General features: G+C 42.7%; 1 protein-coding gene across 1 annotated transcript in view; it reads right to left on the reverse strand.

The window, feature by feature from the left end:
* Positions 1-688: 688 nt before the first annotated feature.
* The window catches only part of SRRM4 (serine/arginine repetitive matrix 4), a 35,521-nt gene continuing 15,243 nt past the window's right edge, over positions 689-20,966 (reverse strand). The window contains exons 4-8 of the mRNA XM_072606497.1: positions 13,398-13,741; positions 8,991-9,209; positions 5,771-5,881; positions 4,667-4,804; positions 689-3,513 (exon numbers count right to left, since the gene is read on the reverse strand). Of these exons, the coding sequence (XP_072462598.1) occupies positions 3,249-3,513; positions 4,667-4,804; positions 5,771-5,881; positions 8,991-9,209; positions 13,398-13,741 (1,077 nt within the window). The 3' untranslated portion in view covers positions 689-3,248. The remainder of the gene's footprint in view (positions 3,514-4,666; positions 4,805-5,770; positions 5,882-8,990; positions 9,210-13,397; positions 13,742-20,966) is intronic.

Below are 20,966 nucleotides of genomic sequence, written 5' to 3' on the forward strand. Positions count from 1 at the left end.
ACAACCCGGCTCCTTGAGGTATCCCAAGAACCTTCGTGTAAACCCTCAGAGTTCCACAGTGACATGAATAAATTAGACATAAAAATAACTTAAAAGTGCCCTCCCAACCATGACCCTGCTTGTCCCTCCATATAAATAAATAAATACTGCTAAATGGTAAACAGATTGCCTCCCCAAAACTAGAATAATAAATAAATAAATAAATAAGTCAGTGGGATTTTCTCCAGCATCGGCAGACCAGAGACCTCTGAGGTGTAGAAGTTGCCACAGAATAACGTAATCTGAAGCAGTCCTTGAAAAGTGGTCCAAACCAATTCCAGTGTTGACCTCATGGAGAGTTGTCCTCATAAGACTGTCTGGGCTGTAAGTTCTCCTTAGTTAGCTCGTTGCCTTCCCAGAGGACACTGGATGGCACTTGAAGGCCTTTTGTCCAAAGATCTCCATGAAGAAAAAATGTCAGGTGTAGACCTTGTGGTGGATATATACATTATCTATACATCCCCTCTAGCTCCCCAGTCAAGGTCCCTCCTTGTGCCTGGGACACAACTTGTCTCTCTCTTTTTTTCCTATGGTGGTGATGTCACGGGTTTGATGTTAGGAAGCTGGACTAGGAGCTGAACTAGTCTGACCCTGAAAGAGGGGTGGGGTGGGGTGGGGGGTGGGGGGTGGGGGCGGGATCTGGGTTAGAGCTGAAGGGGAAAACCAGGTGGCCAGAAGCAGGTGAGGGTGGAGCAGTGAGAGGAGACCTCTTAGACACTCTTCCAAGGTGTGTGAGAAGGTATGTGGCATATCTTTCTTGACTCCCTGCTCATCTTTACCTGCTATATTGCCACTCTTCCTTTCCTATGTCTCTCCCCATGGGGAATCAGTAATCTTCATAACCTCAAGGAAACTTCAGTTGAACTAACTTTTCCTTCCTTTCTCTCTCTAGTGACCATAAACACCTCTAGGCTCCCTCATATATTATCTCACAGTCTTTGATTGGTCAGATACTTGGCTTCTGGGGGCTCAGGGTCCCAGAGAGTCTGCCAGTCAAAGGTGTATGTTTGGGGGGGTATTTCTGAGATTATGAGACAATGGGAACTCTAACAATCCAAAAATAAAGTTCTCAGATGCTGTGAACGGAAGACCAACATAGTGGGGCCAATATGCTTGACACCATGAGAAAGTATTTTTTATGCCTCCCCAGGGAGGGATGATGGAAACTGGATTATTATCACAGCCCCTTCCACTTCACCCTACTTTCCTGTCTCTGTTGCCTTGACTAGTGAAACTATCACTCTCCCCCGCTCCTGACAACTGATCTGCCCCCATGTTATTTAAAACTTTTTCCTCCCACTCTTTGCACCCATCATATGACTTCAACCCATGGCATTTGTGGTTTGCTGATCGGCTTACAGCTGGCCCTGGCACCAGGCTGTGGGTGACATCAAGGGGCAGGAGTTAGGGCTAGATCAGAATGGGGCTTCCCCCTAACTGAAAGCTAGCAACAGCTGAATGCCCGAGGTGTGAGTTGGCAAGTTCTTCTCCTCAAGAGCCTTCCCCTCCCAACCCAGCTCCTATGCTGGGCATGATCTGTGCTCCAGGACCCAAGAAACTTTGGCTGAGCCAAGCTAAATTCCCTGGAGGTCAGGTGGGTTTTGGGAATAGGGACTTAATTAGAGAAATGGAGGCATTGATACCACCCTTGACCCGAGAGGCATCACAAGTTGACTCTGGAGTGCTTGAAGACTGGGGCTCAGGATTCGGGAATAAAGGAGGTTATGGGCAAATGCTAAAGGAAGAGAGGCCAGACTGGTAGGCATTGGCTACTGGCATAGATCTGTGGCACCCAAGGTATTTCCAGTTGGTGTCTAGATGAGATAAAGTTGGTGCCAGCTGGGAGGAGATGAATCAGAACTTGTCCTTGGGGTTCAGGAAAAGAATCAGAAGTTCTATGAGTCACCTGGGATCTAGCTGTGTGAATGCAGGTGGCTTTTTATCACTACCCTGGAGAACCCTATTGATGTTGGAAATGTCAATGCCTGTTGTACTGGGGTCTCACTGAAAGACTTAGAGGAGACAGGGCAGGTCTTTCCTTCTGAGTGGCTCATTGGAGCCCCCGAGTTGATGGCCCAGATGGCCTGATGAGACTGTAGTTGTATGAGAAACACTAGGTACAATAAGGAATGGGAGAATATCCTCTCTTCCTCATTGACTCAGTCCTCCTCTTGTCAAGATCATCACTCTCTGTCTCACTGGAGTCTGCCAAAGGCAGATTCTACCAGGGTACCATCCTGGTTTGGCATCTTTCATGATATTCCCACAGAGAAGTATTTTCCAAAGTTCAGAAGCAAGTTGGAACTTGATATAGTCAAGCCAAGTAGCTGATTCTCCCTTCCCAAGATCTCCCTTCCACCTTCCATGCTGAGATGATATGTTTGGCAAGGATAATCTTTCTTTGCTCCTTCTGGGCCAAAGGCCTTCTGGCCTTGAAGCCTCCACAGGATCAGTAGCCAGTATTGAGTCTTCCTTTCCATTCCCTCTTCTCTCTCTCGCCATCCCCCTGCTGGTCCACAACTTCCAAATGAAATGCTACCATTTTTTTCCAGTTCTCACCTTATCCTCCCCATTCCCTATAACTGGGATGGTGTGGCTACTCAGCATTCTTTCATTAAGTGGGAAAAAGCAAACTTGGGGGGATGTGTGCCCCAATAAGCTCCTGGTCCCCAGGGTAATGTTGCCCTTTGGTTTTCTCTCTTGCTATCAACCTGGGTTTAGAATGAGCTGTAAAATAACAGCTTGGGATTAGGATGGTGAAAATGATGCCAGAGTGTCTATGTCTGCCAGCGTAGCGGGAAAGAGTCAAAATGGCATCCAATGGGGTCCATTGGCCCTTGCCCTTACTATGGAAAAAAGACTTAGCTGAGTGGAGTGTTCTAAGTTCAGTGGCATCCCTGGTGCCCCCATGAAGCCCCATATCTGAACCACTAGCCTGGTGGCCCTTGGATCATACAGAGGGCTCCTTCTGCCTTGGGTGGGTTGTCATCACCCCCACTAGATTCTGGTCCAGAATGGACTGCAGGGCATGCGTGGCTCATGGCTGGCTGCAAAGGGGAGGAGAGTGGAGCTGGTGGGTCCTCTCTTCTCCTTGGAGTGGAGGGAGGGGTCAGGGTGGGTGGGGGACCTAGAGCCTCCCCAGGACACAAGGCTTCTTTCAGTACAAAGAAAGGGGCCAGAGTCCAGAGGCCATGGCTGTGAGGCCTCCCTTAGTGACCTGTGCTCTCGTAACTGCCCTCAGAGGCATAACTCCGGCTGTGGCTCCAGCTCCTGCTGTGGGTCCCAGGTTCACTGGCACCGTCACTGTCGCTGCTGCTGCTTTCGCTGCTACTTCGACTGCGGCCACTGCTGCTGCTGCGAGAGTAACTTCGACTGCGGCTGCGGCTGCTGCTGCTGTCCCAGGAGGAGTAACTGCTGAGGCTGCTGGAGGAAGAGGGGCTGGGCCGGTAGTAGGGGATGGGACGTTTCCGGGCACTGAGGGAGAAACCAGGACATGGAGATGGAAAGGGGTTAGAGGCGAAGGTTAAGGACAAAGAGTTGGTGACTTGGCTGAGCAGCGGACCCCCTGGCTGACCAGGAGTAAGGGGCAGAGTCGGTACTGAAACTCAGCTCTCCTGCCTTTTACAATCCTATGCTGCCATGTCTTTGTTAGTCAGGTTTCCTGGACTGGAATGTCACTGCTAATCCTTAAAGACCACGAGAGGATAACCTGTGACCTTGGCAAAGTCACTGAAGGTCTCAGGTTTCAGTTTCCTAATTTGTAAAATGGGGATCATATGTGATCTTGGTTTAAGTCACTTCAAAGAAAGAGAGAAAGAAAGAAAAAGATGAAGGGAGGAAGGAAAGAAAGAAAAAAGGAAGGGAAGAAGGATGGAGGAAGGAAGGAAAGAAAGAAAATTAAGGGAGGGAGGAAAGAAGGAAGGAAAGAAGAAAGGAAGGAATAAAAGGAGGGAGAGAAAAAAAGAAAAAGATGAGGGAAAGAAGGACAGAAGGAAGGAAAAGAAAGAGAAAGGAAGGAATGAAAAAGGAAAGAAGAAAAGAAAAAGATGAAGGGAAGAAAGGAAAGAAGGAAGGAAAAGAAAGAGAAAGGAAGGAATGAAAAAGGAAAGAAGAAAAGAAAAAGATGAAGGGAAGAAAGGAAAGAAGGAAGGAAAAGAAAGAGAAAGGAAGGAATGAAAAAGGAAAGAAGAAAAGAAAAAGATGAAGGGAAGAAAAAGATGAAGGGAGGGAGAGAGGAAGGAAGGAAATGAAAGAGAAAGGAAAGAATGAAAAGAGAAAAGAAAGATAGAAAGAGAAAGAGAGGCACATAGTCATCAAGACAAATTCCTTCTCTCTCACACTGATGACTGACATTTATCTAGTGTTTTTCCCTCTTTTCCTTTCTTTGTATTACCAGTAGCTGTGTTAGTTCTTAACAAATCCTTGTTGGCTGATTCTGTACATCCATTATCCCATGTGAACCTCAAGATAGTCTGATACTTCAGATATTTTCCTCATTTTGCAGATGAGGAAACTGAGGTGGAGAGGCCAGTGTCAGCCAGTTCAGCACAGTAAGCACTTGGCCATGTCTGCTGAGGGTGGGTAGCCCACCTTCTTGGGCTGCCCCCAATACCTAGGCCCCCCTCACCTTGTGATTCGACGGGCCTCCAGGTGACTGGGGGAATCCCTTCTGCGCTTCCTCATGGGGGAGTAAGACCGTCTTCTTCTCCGCTCTCGGTCTCGAGGGGTCTCCTTTTCACTGAGTCCATATTTATGTTCTCGTTCTCTGTCTCTGGGGGGTGGGGAGGGATGAATCATGGGAGAAATGGTTATGGCTAAGTACAGTTGCTGCAGATGCTCAGGCACAGACCTTATCCCTCAGGTCACTGGCTCTGTCTGCAATGGCCATGGTTCGTTGACTTGGCTACTGTGTGACCTTGGATAAGTCAAGTTTGCTTCTCTGGACTTCACTTTTTACCTCCCTTTCCATGGGTCTGAGGGAGGCAGTAGTAATAGAATGTGGGCTGGAGAGTATCCCTAAGGACTAATTAGTTTAAGGTACCCTTGACTCTGGGTACCTGTACATTTCCAAGCAAATTAGAAATGGGAAAGTGCTTTATTTTTTTTAATGATCTACTTTCATTCAAATTTATTGTGTCTTTTATGGGCTTGGGGTGGTACCTTGACTGAGAAAATGAAAACCTTTACACAGGCTTTCCCTAGCTTACTATGAGCCATACTCATGAAATATGAGCCTGGTCTAGGACTGGGTGGAGGAGAATGAGAATAAGGGAGCAGGATGGTGGATGCAAGTCTGCTGCCTTTTCTTGACAGGACAATAATAAAAACAATAACTAACATGTATTTAAAGGCAAGGACTGTCTTTTGCCTCTTTTTGTATCTCCAGAACCTGGCACACAGTAGGTGCTCACTGATTGATTGACATAGCACTTACTGTGTGCCAGGGACTGTTATGATTATTATCTCACTTGGTCCTCACAAGACCCTGGGGGGTAAGTGCTATTATTATCCCCATTTCATAAAGTGAGGAAACTGAGGCAGATGGGTCAAGTGACTGACTTGTCTAGATCATATAGCTAGTCAGTGTCTAAGGCTGGATTTGAACTCAGGTCTTCCTGATTCCACTCCCAGAATTCTCACTGTGCTGCCACAAGGGAGGGACAGGGGACATGGAGAGATTCACATCTGGATCCATTGCAAGAGTCACAGATGGGGAGAGTGAGTCAAGTACCTGCTAGGGCTATACCGGGTGTAACTGGGACTCCGTCGGGGCCGGGGGCTTCTGCTTACTGGACTCAGCTTGCCTGATGTAGATGAGTAGCTGGGAGACCGAGTGTAGGACCTATATGAGGAGAAACAGGCTGTCTGATGGTCCTGGAGGAACTGCATCCAGGACTCCCTTAGCCCACTGAGGAAAAATCAGTGGTATAACCCAACTGTGCCACAGGGGAAAGAATGCCTTACATCCTGGAAGAACAGGTAGAGAGACTGTAATTGTATGACATCCCGTCACATAACCCACATTACAGGGAAACTTGCTGTGCCATTCAATCTCTCGCCTTTGTACCTTTAATACGGGCTGTTTGTTCTCCATGCCTGGTGTATGCTCCCTCCTTGTGCAGGACTCTTGGAATCTCAATTTCCCTTCAAGGTTCAAATCAAGAGCCATCTTCTATGATCAATCAGCCATTCAATCCCCAAGTATTTATCAAATGCCAACAGATGTCAAGTTCTGTACTGGGCATTGGCAGAAGTAAAACAGTCCTTACTTACTCTTAAGAAATTTACATTCAGATGAAGGAGAGACATACAGAAAATATATGAAGTGATTGAAAGGTAGCTCCAATGGCCCCTGGAGTTTATATCTCCTAGTTCTTATTTGTCCTTCATTCTCGAACAGGACCATGACATCAGGAAGTCGACGCCATGTTTGATGAAGGAAGAGCCCCATCGAAAAGGGACTTAGTGATTTGGTATCGATTTTTGTATTTACTTATCTGAGGATGTTTCCCTGATAGAATGTGTTCTCCCTTGTGAGCAGGGATTGTTTCATGATTGTCATTGTATCCTGAATGCTTGGCACAGTGTCCAGGACATAGTATGTGTTTGTGGGAAGAAGAAGGGAAAGGAATGGAACATGTTTTTATACAGCCCTTATTATATTCCAGACACTGTGATAAGTACTTTACAAATGTGAATCTCATTTGAATCTCACAACAATCCTAGATATGTGCTGTTATAATTCCCACTTGACAGTTGAGGAAACTGAGGCAAACAGAACATAAGTGTCTTGCCCAGAGTGACTTGAGTTCAAATCCAACCTCAGATATTTAGTAGCGAGGTGACCCTAGACAAGTTACTTCACCTCTGTTTACCTCAATTTCCTTGTCTGTAAAATAAGGATAATGAGAAAAGCACCTCCCTTCCAGGACGGTTGTGAGGACCAAAGGAGATGGTGATTGTAAAAGCTTTAACACCTTGCTTGACCTATAGTGGGCACCATATAAATGTTAGCTATTACTGTTCACATTTGGCCAATTTTCCCTGTTTGAAGAATGACACAACGAGAGAATCATATTTAAGAAAGATAAAAGGTCTTGTGAGGGGAAGCAACTGGAGTGAATCATCTTTGATTTCTGCCAGAGGTAGGTGGCCTCCCAGTGGAGAAGTAATTGGAGATGGGTGGCAGAGGAGGGATGCTGGGATTAGGAGGAAGGCTGAAGAGTCCTTCTAACTGAGATGACTTCAAATTAAAGTGACTAAAATAACAGTTCTGAATTAATTAAATAGGGAAATAATTAATGGAATTCAAATCATTACTTAGATATTCACCATTTATTATTAATAAGAATATTTTCTTCATCATCACCATCATCTTCCCTGGAAAAACAACAGAAACAGTTTTCCATTCCTCCTTTTCCATCAGCATTTATATATTCGTTTTCTGCTGCTTAAGAACCCTGAACCTTCATCTTGAAGTGCATGAGTGTGTGTGTGTGTGTGTGTGTGTGTGTGTGTGTGTGATCAACATGGCTTCTTCTGCTCCATGTTCTAGGGATCATTTGTATCCTCCAAGATCTGAATGATCAATCTGGAGTTTAAAAGAACCTTGAGGTCCATCTAGTCCCACTCCCTCATTAAAAAAATGTTTCATTGAAACATTGTGTTTTGATATCACAGTCGTTGCTGGACTCCCATCCTCAGGCCATCCTTTCCTGTGACTCTCTCCCTGCTCCTCCCCACTCCCCCAGTACAGAGACCTCTTCAGGCAGTAGATACAACATTGTCTTCGAGTGGTTCCCCTGCCTATCTGTAGAGTGGATCACAGGTTTAATAATGATACGGTAATAATATAATATGGTATGATATAATATGATACAATGTGATACAATATAATGTGATGATATGATGTAATTATATGTATAATTATATGATAATAATATAACATATAATAGATGTCAATATAATGACATGATTGACATGATAAGATATATGATGATATATAATATAATGAAATATAATATAAATGATATGACAGGATGTGATGTATATATTGATCTGATATGACATACACTTTAAGGTTTACAAAGGTCTTTATAATTATCTCATTTGAACCTTATAACAATTCTGGGTGGTAGGTGTTATTATTATCCCCATTTTACAGTTAAAGAAAATGAGGCAGACTTAAGTGACTTGCCCAGGGTCACTCAGCCAGTAAGTGACAAAACAGAGATTTGAACTCAGGTCTTTCTGATCTCTGACTTAGCATCCTAATCTGTGTGTGTGTGTGTGTGTGTGTGTGTGTGTGTGTTCGTCTTATGTTGCCAAAGAATACCATGCCATTAGAGAAATAATGACATGCACTTGATTTTGTTTTGAGTGAGGGAGGGCTGTGGATGTCACCAGCCTCACTTCTTCTCCTGAGCCATCTGAATCCAGTGACCAGATATTCATCAGGATGACTGAAGATGACTCAGGATGAGGCAGTTGGGGTTAAGTGACTTGCCCAAGGTCACACAGCTAGTGAGTGTCAAGTGTCTGAGGCGAGATTTGAACTCAGGTCCTCCTGACTCCTGCACTGGTGCTCTATCCACTGCACCACCTACCTGCACCATCCTAATCTGTAAAATAAGGTCAATGGACTTTACGACTTCTGAGATTCCTCCAGCTCTAGATTTAGAAACCTAAGACTAAACTTTTAAGGTTCCTTCTAATTGCAGACATAATCGAAGATACTATGGTGTGGTTGTCTGATGGAGCTATGGCCAAGGTTCAAACCTGCTGGTTTGGGTGGCCCAAGAAAATGACTGGAATTATCTTTGTCTGTGCTAGTGGAGCTGACCACCTCCAGCACATCCCCCTCACCCCCCGCCCGCCCAATCCCCCAGAGAGCATTTCTCTGCTCTGGGTCCCAATAGCTAAGGTCAGAATTTGAGAAGCGCTTTACTGACCTCTTTCCTGAAGAGCTTGAGCGGCTTCGGGTGTACCTGGGGGAGGCCCCCCTGTGATTCGGTGATGGGGAATAGTGGCTGGAGCCTGGAGAGGACCTGGCAGGGCTGCTGTAGGAGCTACCCCGGGAGCAGGCTCTCAGTGGGGAGGTCCGAGCTGGTGAGGGGGCAGGATTCAGCTTCTTCACCTCTGAGCAGCCAAGGCATGGTGACTGGAATCCTCTGGAGATGGGGAGAGTCAGGGATATCCCCAAATGAATGCAGATTCATTATAGTGAAATGCTGCCACCCCAGTCCCAGGACTAGCAACCTCAAGCTCTTGTGTTTCTCAAAAGCAGCTGCCACAAGAATAGGATGTGAAGTCCTAGAGGGCAAGATAGGGATGCATTTTTTCTCTCCTTTTTTTCCTTCTTTTTTCTCTTCTCTTTTCTTTCTCTCTTTTCTTTTTCTTCCTTCTTTTTTCTATTCCTCTTCTTTTTCTTTTCTTTCTTCTTTCCCTTTCCTTTCTTTTTTTCTATTTCTTTCTCCATTTTATCCTTCCTTCCTTTCTCCTTTTCTTTTTTCTATTTCCTTTCTCTTTCTTTTTTCTCTCCTTCCATCTTCTTTCTCTCTTCTTTCTCTTTTCTTTTTTGCTTCCTCATTCTCTTTCTATTTTCTCTCTCTTTGTCTTTTTCTATTCCTTCCTTCCTCCCCCCTCCCTTTCTTCCTCTCTCCCTCCCTCTCCCTTCCTCTCTCTCTAGTGCCTACCACAGTTCTTTGCAAACAGTAGGCATTTAATAAATGCTTGTTGCATTGTGCAGCTTTGATAGACTTAGCTCTTCTCAGCAATGCAATGATCTAAGACAATTCTAAAAGACTCATGATGGAAAATGCCATCCACATCCAGAGAAAGAAGTATCAAGTCTGAATGCAGACTGAAGCATATTATACTCTCTTTTTTCTTTCTTGTGGACTTTTCCCTTTGTTCTGACTCTTTTTTTTACAGCATGACTAAAGTGGAAATGTTTAATATAATTGTACATATATAGCCTATATCAGATTGAGTGCCATCTTGGAAAGGGGGGAAGGGGAAAATTTAGAACTCAGAACCTTAAATCTTCCAAAAGCGAACATTGAAGACTAAAAATAATTAATTAAAAAAATACTTGTTGAATAAATAAATAAATTTTAAATATCTACTACTTGCCAGGCACTGTGGTAGAAAGTATAGACATAAAAACAAAGCAAATATCAATCTTTATCCTCATGATGCTTGTAGTCAGAGGCAACTGAAAGGGCCATGTCTTATCTCCAGGGCCTTCCTGCCTCATACATATTAAATCAGGAAGGCAGCTCAGGAGTCTTTTCATTGTATTCCCTCATTTTATAGATGAGGAGACTGAGACCCAGGAAATTAATAAGATCACAGGATCAAAGATTTTGAGCTGGAAGAATCATTAGGGGCTATAAACAACCAACAGAGGAGGGTACTTGGGAAATTAAAATGATTTCTCAAGGTCACAAGGTAGTAAGTATCAGAGTCAGGATCTGAATTCATATTCTGTTTCCTCTTTCCACTCCATCTTGCTGCCTAGGTAGGTTGGTGGATGGGTGCATTGTACAAAGTTACAAAGGTAGGAGGTGGAATGTCCAGTTGGAAGAATGGCTTGTGGGACAATTTGACCAGAAGATAGAGTGCTTGAAGGGAGATATTGGCAAATAAAGAATGGAAGAGTGGATTGGAAGACTCTGAAAAACAAGCTGAGGAATTTGGAAGACTCTGAAAAACAGTCTGAGTAGTCTGGGTTTTATCCTGAAGGAAGGTTGGCATGGTGCAGCAAAGAGAGGGATGCCCCTGTAATCAGAGAACCTCGGTTCAAATGCTGCTTCTGAACTTTGCTACCTTTGGCAATGAAAGATTTCCATGGGCCTCAGTTGCCCTGTTTGTAAAGTTAAGTTGTTAGACTCCATAACTTTTGGGGTCCCTTCCAGATCTATGAATCTAGGAAAGAGAGAGCCCCTAAAGTTCTGTGCTCTCATCCTGGCTCTGTTAGGGATGTGTTCTGACTAGGTATTTATACTAATTTCTTCATGCCTTGGATTTCCCATCTGTGCAGTGGGAGTACTATTGCTTGGGCCCCACATGCTTTCTATGTCTTGATTTTCCTATCTGTGCAGTGGGGTGGAATGTCCTGTTTCCTAAGAGGAAGACAGAATGACTCAGTGATCAGTGCTGGTCTCTGAAGGCTCTGCCTGGTGTGAACCATACCACAGACTGACTTACTCATCAACAGCCCTGCCTCTTGAGGAAGGGTCCAGTCTACAGGAAGGGTTAGGAGACAATTTTGTGGTATCAGTTCTAGTGCCTCCAAAAGAGGGCCTTGGGCCAGCTGTATGAGAACTAATGTCTTTTTGCAGATGCCTCTTGCTTCTGGCGGACCAGTTTGCCCGGCAGATGTAGATACAGAATCCTAACATATGTGAGCAGGACCCCTGGGCAGGCTCTCATTTCTGAAAAAGCCCTAACCTGGGCAGACTTATGAATCAAGGCAGGTGCTTCATATAGGCCAAAATTCAAAAGGGGCCAGAGCCAAAGCAAGCCTGGCTTGTGGGCTGGCAAGTGAAGCAGATCTCTGAGTGGTCAAACTGATCCTATCGTTGGGACTATCAGAATAGGAGGATACAGTGGAATTATTTCAACAGTGGCATAGTGTAAGAGCACTGAACTTGGAATCATAGGCTCTGAGTGCCAATCTTGGCTTTGCCTCTGATTCCTTATGTGACTTTGGGGAAGTCCCTTAACTCTGCTCTGCCTCACTTTCCTTGTCTGTAAGTTGAAGGGGCTGGAATAGATAGCCTCCTAGGTCCCTTCTAGCGAGATCTGGATCCCATGTCTTAAGGGTGTATATGTGTGTGTGTGTGTGTGTGTGTGTATAAAATTAAATATCAGTATTAGCTATTATTTATGTATATGTATGTAATAACATTAGCTGATATTTATGTATCATATACCAATGGGATTGAGGAGGGAACAATATTAAAATTGTCATCCCTGTTTGAAAGAGTTAATTCAATAGAAAACAGTTCATCTGAAAAAGATTGGAAGGGTGGGATTTGTTGGATTGTTAAGTAGGCTCAGTGTTTGTCAGGAAAAAAAATGAGATTTTAGGTTTCAGTGAGAAAAGCATAGTGTTTGAGACAATGATATTGTGGAGCCAGAAGGGCCCTCAGAGGCCATCAAGTGCAACCTCCCCATTTTACAGATGAGGAAACAGAGGTCCATTGAGGGGAAGTGACTTGGTCAAGGTCACACAAGCAGTATACACTAGAGTCAGGTTTGTAACCCAAGTGCTCCAACTCCAGTGATCTATTACATTTTCTCAGATCGTATCCTTGACTTCTCTACATCTTTTGATGATGCCAGCTGACTGCCCTCTATTCCTGGGTACTTTCTGTTTTGGTCTTCAGGACACACCTTTTTCCTTATTCTCTTCCTACTAGAATGAATGTTTCTTCTCAGTCTCATTTGCTAAATCATCATTCATCTCTCCTTTCCTCTCCCCCCCTCTTCTCTCTCCCTCTCCCCTTTTCTCTGTTCTCTTCTCCCCTCTTTATTCCTCTCCTCCCTTCAGTTCCTCTTCTCGACTTTCCCCTTCTCCTCCCCTCACCTCCTTCTCTCCTCTACATCTCCTTTCCCCCTCTTCTCCCACTGTTCTTTGTTTCTTTCTCTCTGTCTCTTATCTGTCTCTGTCTCTGTCTCTCACACACACACATTCATACATATATACATCACCTCCCATGAGTTCAATTATTATTTCTATGTAGATGTCTCTCAAATCTAGAGATTGAGCCCTCCACTCTCTCATGAACCCCAGTTCCTTATCACCAGCTGCTTCCTGAAAAGCTCCCCCACCATGCTTACCTCCAAATTCTCATTCCAGTTCCAACATTCTCTCTTCTCATCCTCTTCTAAGTTCCTGTGATCTATGTGCTAACGCCCTCTGCCAAAAAGTCCCTTCCACCTCTCAACAGCCTATTAGTGTATCATTGTAGTTCAATTTAAAATATTATCTGTTTATTTTTAACTTTCATTTTTAAAGAATTTTGAGTTCTGAATTCCTTCCCTCCCTCCAGTCCCCTTCCCCTTCTCCCCCCATCCACTGGAAAAGTAGCAATATAGCATTGTAGTTTTGAAAGGTTCTTGAAAAATTTGAAATTTTGCAAAGAAGGAAATAAAATTAAATAAAATAGACTTAAACTAAACCATGTTTTGCCGTCTTTCTTACTCCAAGTCAATAATAAGTCTGTGTCCCCTGGGTATTGGGGTAAAACCAGGGATGAGAATGAAGGGCACATGTGCCTGCGGGGGTTAGTAAGTGACTCTCCAATTGCTTGGATGGGCTTGACTCCTTCAGTGCTGGTGGCACTGACCTTGAGACAGTGGCCTGGGGCTCTGCAGAGAGAGTCTCTAAGGCGGGTCCCTTGGTCTGGGAAGAACACGTGGTGAAGGAATTCCCCGAATCCGAGCTGTTATCACTGGTGAGCAGTAGTCTGGGTTTCCCCGCTGCCAAGCCTCCTCGCCCGCAGCCTGGCCGGCCGGGGCTCCCTTTGTCCTGGCCATCCTGGGGGCTGGAGGAGCTGGTCCTTGCCGAGGGTGGCGAGGAAGTGTCGTTTCCTGAGTCGTATTCCTGGGACCCTCCTCGGGGAGCCGCGAGATTGCCAAGCGGGCTGATTGTTTTGTTAAAGGGGTCAACGGAAGACCCCGACCGAGAAATCTGAAAGTAAACAGACCCGTTGGACCTGGCTGAGCACTTGGGCACCTGGGCTGTGTCTAATTAAACCAAGAAATGTTACCTTCATGATGCACTGTAACAAAAGGAAAGAAAGAGAGAAGAGAGACCCAGACAAAAAGAACATATCCCTGAAAGAAAACCACAGAAAGGAGACACTTGTTTTCCCCCTGATATGGAAACTGGAAGTTTGGAAATATCATGCACAGATCAGTAGCATGCGATCCAGACTGAACGAAAGAAAAATAAAAGGATATTTTTTTCTAATAAATTAACTCAAACAAAAGAAAGAAAACTAAATAAAGAGGGAATGCATCATCCCTCAAGTCAATCTAAACAAACAAAAAAAAATGATGGGGTGGGTGAGTGGGCGATTAGGGAAGAAAAAAATGAAAATAAAAGGATATATGGATTTAAAAATATTTTCTTTTGGGAAAAAGATAAACCCAAAACTTTAAAGTCGAACCAAATTCTCAATGAATTTGACTTTTTTTTCTAAAGAAAAAGCATTTCCTGAATAGAACATGGAACAAACATCACACTAAAAGAAAAAAAAAAGAAAAGAAAAAAGGACATAAGTATAAAAGGAAAATTTGCAAACCAATATATTTAGCACCTTTCAACTAAGGGGAAAAAGAAAAACAAATAAAATCAAAAGAACAGAAAAAAACAAAGTGAAATCCTCAGCTGAAAAAAAATTAAAAAAAGGTCTATACAGAGATTTCTGTGTGTGTGTGTGTGTGTGTGTTTTTCCCCCTGGAGAAGGTAGCTAAAGCTCTGGAGTGGTCTCTAATACAATCCCTAAGGTCTTAGCGGATAGCATCCACTTACCAATCAAGATTTCCTCCTTTAGTAGGTAAGGTGTAAGAAAAAGGGAAGAGCGGGGAACATCAGTCCATCATTAGATTCTCAAATTACAAGAAAAAACATAAACCCTCTCTTCAAATTCTTACTCTCTGTTTTGCTTTTTTTTAAATTTCCAGTTTCTTTTTAAATTTTAATTTTTTTTTTAAGCTTGGCTGTTTGCCACTGAGGATAGTCCATCCTTTTTGATTTCTCATTGGGAACCAAAGGTACCGATCTCATTAATCACCATCATTGTTTAGGTTGGCTCATGGATACACAGACTGAATATATATGTATATAGGGTTACACACATATATATGTAGAAATAAAAAAAAAAAAAACACCAGGAAGAGTAGACCTATTTCTTTAGGTTGTTGGAGGGGAAGAAGAACACTGGTATGACTTGAATGGTTGGTCAATAGTTGGACTGGATTGGAAAGATTGGCAGAGTTTTATTAGGAGATGACTAAGGGAATCCCATAAGAGGGATGCCATTGTTTTCACCTTTCATATCTTAGAGGGATAGTCCAAGGTTTTGTGGATTAAAAAAATAATTGGGTCTGTGTTGTCACAGTCAATGGGAGCTCCCCATGATGAACTCCTACCAGTACCTCTTAGGAGCAGTGTGGCATTTTAAAGGCTTGGTTTTGGTTTCCTTTTGTCAGATCTTTATTGATCAAAGAGCAAATGGGCTCAATCAACAGTCAATGCCTGGTTTTGTCTGATATATCTGGATACTTCAGACAAAAACAGGTTTTGTCAAGTCCCTTCTTGATCGATTGGTCACAGGGAGGATGTCTCAACCACAGAAAGAGAAGTGAAAGTGACTGCCCATGCATGAGGCCAGTCAGTGTCACCAAGAATTCATAGGGATGAGATAGCCTTTCAGAATGGCTGCCTGATTCCAAGTCCATTCTATTAGTGGTCAGTGGTTTAACTTGACTCTGGAGGGGGAGAATGGGAAAGAGACTGAAATTTAGGGTGTGTGGAAGACATCCAGGTCCCAGTTTGTACAAATAATGAATCCTGTGTAGTGGTCACATGTATTTGAATTCATAATATTTAAAGTTATAGTTATGTTAAACACGAACATTGGTTCCAGTCTAATGGAAATATGTAATGTGAGTTCAAATAATGTGACTACTTCACAAGATTAATTATTTATACTAATTGGGGCCTAGATACACTTGCCTACATTCTTCACATGGAGGTGAGGTGAGCTTAAAGCCCAAATGGGAAACAATCGGCCACTGGGCTAGGGGAAAACTACTCTGCCCTCATGCCCACTTCAGTACACTAAGAAAGACCAGCTTCTAAGTGACCTGTGAGCAGGTTGCTGTTGACTCTTTAGAAGGGAACACCAACAAAAACTACTCAGACTGGATTTTCCAGGGAAGTCAGTGGCATATTTCAAACCTTACATTCTATTCTCAATCACCTCCCCCTTCTCTCCTAGCTCTGAAGTCTAATTTTGCAATCACAGTAACAATAATAATGATGATGATAGCTAACATTTATATAGTACCTACTATGTGCCAGGCACTATGCTAAATGATTTTAAAATATTATCTTATTTGATCCATACAACAGCCCTGGGAGGTAGGTAGTATTGTTATCCCCATTTTACAGATGAGGAAACTGAGGTAAACAGAGGGTAAGTGATTTGCCCAGGGTCACTAGTTAATACATGTCTCAGGGTGGATTTGAACTCATGTCTTCTTGACTCCAGATCCAGTATTCTACCCATTGTACCCCATAGCTACCTATGATATTGTAAAGGGGATTCTTTTGGGGGTATTTGTTTGGAATAGATGGCTGCTGAAGTCCATTCTGGCTCTGAGGCTCTGGGAAGACTTCCTAGGAGAACCATGGGAATTGGTAGTGGAGTAGGGAGGCTAGTTAATCCAGGAACTTGGAGAAGGGAGGAGGTTGTCTTGGGAGTATTTGCCAACATTGGGAAGGATCAGTGAGCCCAACCTGTGGGTTCTATCTGCCAGGTCCTCTGGGACAGCCCATGTGGCAAATCATTTCTCACATTCCTCAGTTTACCAGTGGGAGCACACACCACTTTTTCCCTGATATGCCAAATTCTACACATTCGACATAGATGTCCCAGAATTCTGCTCCTAATCTCAGAGATGAAAGGGACCTCCACAGTCATCTAACCTCATTCCAGAATGAGAAACCACTCTCCAATATCCATGGCAAGTAGTCATTTTGCCTTAGCCTGAATGTCAAGAGAAGGGGAACCTAGCATCTCCCATGGAAATCCAAACCATTTTTGGATAGCTCTGTTAGGAAGCTCTTTCTTCCATCAAGTTTAAGTTCACTTCCTTGTGATTTTCACCCACTGGCTCCTAATTCTGTCTGCTGGATCAAACAGGACAAATCTAATCTTGTTCCACAAAACAGTCCAACAGTTACTTAGTGGTAACTCTCATCTCTCCTCTTCTTCAATCTGGACATCCCCAATTTCTTCCACAGGTCTTCATAAACTCATTCATTTACCATCTTGCTCACTCTCCTGAGATGTTCTGCAGTTCACCAATGTCCATTGTATGAGATAAAACACCCTTTCACTCCATTCCTTTGTACCTTGTTATTTCTAATGGATTACCATAGCTGGGTGAGAACTTCTATATACTATAGGAAATGCAGGGGTGCCTCCTGCCCTACTCCTTCAAGGATGGCTAAAATTAAGGTCAACAATACGGAGGAACATACACTTTGTTTCCCCCTATTCTCATCCCCAATATGACTTATTAGAGTAAAAGACTTCCATGCTACAGAGAAACTAAATGGTTGATTTTATATACACACACACACACACACACACACACACACACACATATATATTTGTTGTTATTCAGTCATGTGCTATTCTGTGTGAGTCTATTTGGAGATTTTTTGGCAAAGATACTGGAGTGGTTTGTCATTTCCTTCTCCAGCTCATTTTATAGATGAGGAAACTGAGGCAAACAGGGTGAAGTGACTTAGCCAGGGTCACACAGCTAATAAATGTCTAAGACCAGATTTGAACTCAGGAAGATGAGTCTTCCTCACTCCAGGCTTGGTGATCTATCCATTATCCCACCTAACTGCCAAATAAAACTACATGACCCAAATCATTTGCCTCATCCTTTTGGAGAGAGAGGGAATGGGATCTTCCTCTATCAATGCAGATTATTAGCCATTGTACAATTCATAGTCTTAGAGCCTTGTCTGAGAACACCAAGAATTTAAATGCCCTGTCCAAGGTCCTGCAACCAGTATGAATTAGAGAGACTTAGATCCAAGTTATCCCTACTCAGAGACGGTTGCTTTATCCTTCCTGCCAAGTTTCTAGTAAACTTACAACCAGAATTCCTTGCCCTCTCCTTTCCTCTCCCCCTTTTTCCTTCTCCCAGCATTTTATTACCTGAAACCATCCATTGTTTCTGCTTCCCTAAAATTGTTACTGCAAATCGTTTTGGGAGTGGGGAGGTCCAAGTCTCAAATAAACATAGATTAGTGAATAGGTGATATCTCAAAGCCCAGATTCAATGCTGTCCTATCCTTGCCACCCTCATCCCATTAGTATCTCTTCACCAAAATTACCTTGGATTTATTTTGCATACATGCTGTATGTACTCAGATGTGTATGTCTTGACTCCCTTAATAGAATTTAAGTTGCTTGAAGGCAGGCATTTTTTCATCTCCCTATGAGGAGGCTCCATTTAAAATAGGGGGGTTGGACTAACTGGTCTCTGAGGAAGTCCTTTCCCACTCCAAAATTCTCTTTCTATAATCTGGGTTCCTGCCTCATTTCTGATGCTTATTGCCTGTGTGACCTTGGGCACGTCATCTTATCAAACTGAGGTTCAATTTTCTCATCTCCAAAACAAGAGGGTTGGATTCACTGACCTCTGAGGTCCCATCTCTCTCTCTCTCTCTCTCTCTCTCTCTCTCTCTCTCTCTCTCTATATATATATATATATATATATATATATATATATATATATATATATATATATAAAATATATCCTAATTATCTGCATTTGACAGATGATGAAGTCAGCTAAGTGACTTTGATAATAATGACTGGTTAAATGACTTTGCCAGGTCTCCTGGCTCCAAAGAGAATCATCATAGAATCTGGGCCAAAGGGACCCCACAGGACATTTGAACAAGAATTTCTTCTATACTCATACCTCTTTCCCCCTTCCCCAGTTTAGGCCTTCATGACCTCTTATATGGAAAAAAGAAATAACCTCCTATGATTCTACATGATAATAACACTTAGATAATTGTATACAATAATAATATTTCAAAGGATCGTTGTGAGGAAAATACTTTCTAATTCTTAAATTGGTGTAGAAATGTATTAATATATTTAATAATCAGATTATTTATTAATAAATTGTCATTATTAGTAAAAAGAGTAATAGTACTTTCATGTCAACTGAACAGTCATAAGATCTGGGGAGGACCTTAGGGATCAAGTAACCAAACACTCTCATTTTAAATATGAAGACACTGAGACTTAAACAGTGGTAACTTATCTATGTTGACACAAAGGAATCAGGGAAAGGAATGAGCATGCATATGCTGGCTACTATGTGCCATACATTGTCCTAAGCACCTTGTAAATATCTGATCTTCACAACAACCAAGGTAGGTCCTGTTGTTATCCCATTTTACAGTTGAAGAAATGGAGGCAAACAGGGTTAAGTGACTTGCCTAAGGTCACACAGCTAGTAAGTATCTGAGGCCAGATTTTGAAGTCAGGTCTTCCTGACTTCAGGCTTAGCACTCTATTCACTTTGTCACTAAATCACAATGTCTAAATTGCTTAAGATCTGGAGTTTTCTATTCTTTTCCTAAAGATACCCAGTGACAGTGACTCCATGATATCCTTCTCTCTCATGCTTTGTCTCCCCAAGGAGGCTACACTACGTGAAAGAAAGACCTAAGAGTCAGGAGGCTGGGTTATTTAAGTCCTGGCTCTTCCACAGATTAGTTATGTGACCTTGAATAGGACATTTCCCTTCTCTGACTCTCAATGTGCTCCTCGATTTTTAATGAGGTATCTCATGTCCCTTCTTGTCCTAAGAGCTTATGATTTTGATAACAAGTGAGAATGTGAATGACAATGAGGACAGATTTAGGATGGAAGAGTAAAGAAGACAAAAACTCCATATCAGCTTAAAGGATTACAGAATCGGGCAGCTAGGTGGTGCTAACTAGACCATCGGGTCTTGGAGTCGGGGGGACCTCAGGCACTTGGCACTTACTAATTGTGTGACCCTGGGTGAGTCACTTAACCCTGATTGCCTTGCCAAAAGAAAAATAAAGAAAGAACAACAGAGTCTTTGAGTTACGAGTAATCTCATAGATCATGGAGTCCATTTGGACTTAAACAAGAATCTATTCTCCCCAAACCCCGAGGGGTTACTCAACCCTTGTTTGGAGCATACTTTAGCTTAGCCCAGTGCCTGACACATAGTAAGTGCTTAATAAATGCTCTATCTATATCTATATAGCCATCTATGTATTCATCTATCTATCATCTCTCTAATATTTCTCTATCTACCTGTCATCTCTCTATGTATGTATATATACATATAAAAATCTATCAGTCTATCTAGATCCCCTTACCCATTTACCTATCTTATCCACCATCTCTCTATTTATATATCCATCATATCTATCTATCTATCTATCTATCTATCTATCTATCTATCTATCTATCTATCTATCTATCTATCATCTATCTATCATCTATCTATCTATCTATCTATCTATCTATCTATCTATCTATCTATCTATCTATCTATCTATCTACCATCCATCTGTCTATCTATTATCCATCTATTTATCTATTTGCCTTCCAAGTCAGTCCAATCCCCTTTGGGACATCTCTAGATAGAAAATTGTTTCTTACGTTAAGCCTACATCAATCTCTTCGCAACACTCCCCAATGCTTCTACTTACACTCTCTGAGGACAAGTACAACAAGTCTTGTACACAAACAAAATCTGGGGAGCCACCTAGTCCAATTTTCCTGAACAAGAGTCTTCTCTAAGACACATACAAGTGGCCATCCAGCCTTTGCTTGAAAATCTCTAACAGGAGCAAAATCTTCACCTCCCAGGGAAACACTCACCACTCTTTCATTGCTTGTATTTTCCTGCTATCAAGCCCATTTGTACCTTCTTCTGATTCTACCTCTTTTGGCCCCTGGGGTCAAGCAAAATACACCTGATAGCCCTTCAGATACTTGAAAGAAACACTGATATTCACCTTGAATTCTTCTCTTCTCCAGGCTAAGCAATCCCATTTTTTTCAACCAATTCTCACATGGCAAGATCTTGAGATCTTTTGC

The sequence above is a fragment of the Notamacropus eugenii genome, chromosome 4, assembly GCF_028372415.1.
Source record: "Notamacropus eugenii isolate mMacEug1 chromosome 4, mMacEug1.pri_v2, whole genome shotgun sequence".
In the NCBI taxonomy this organism is placed as follows: domain Eukaryota; kingdom Metazoa; phylum Chordata; class Mammalia; order Diprotodontia; family Macropodidae; genus Notamacropus; species Notamacropus eugenii.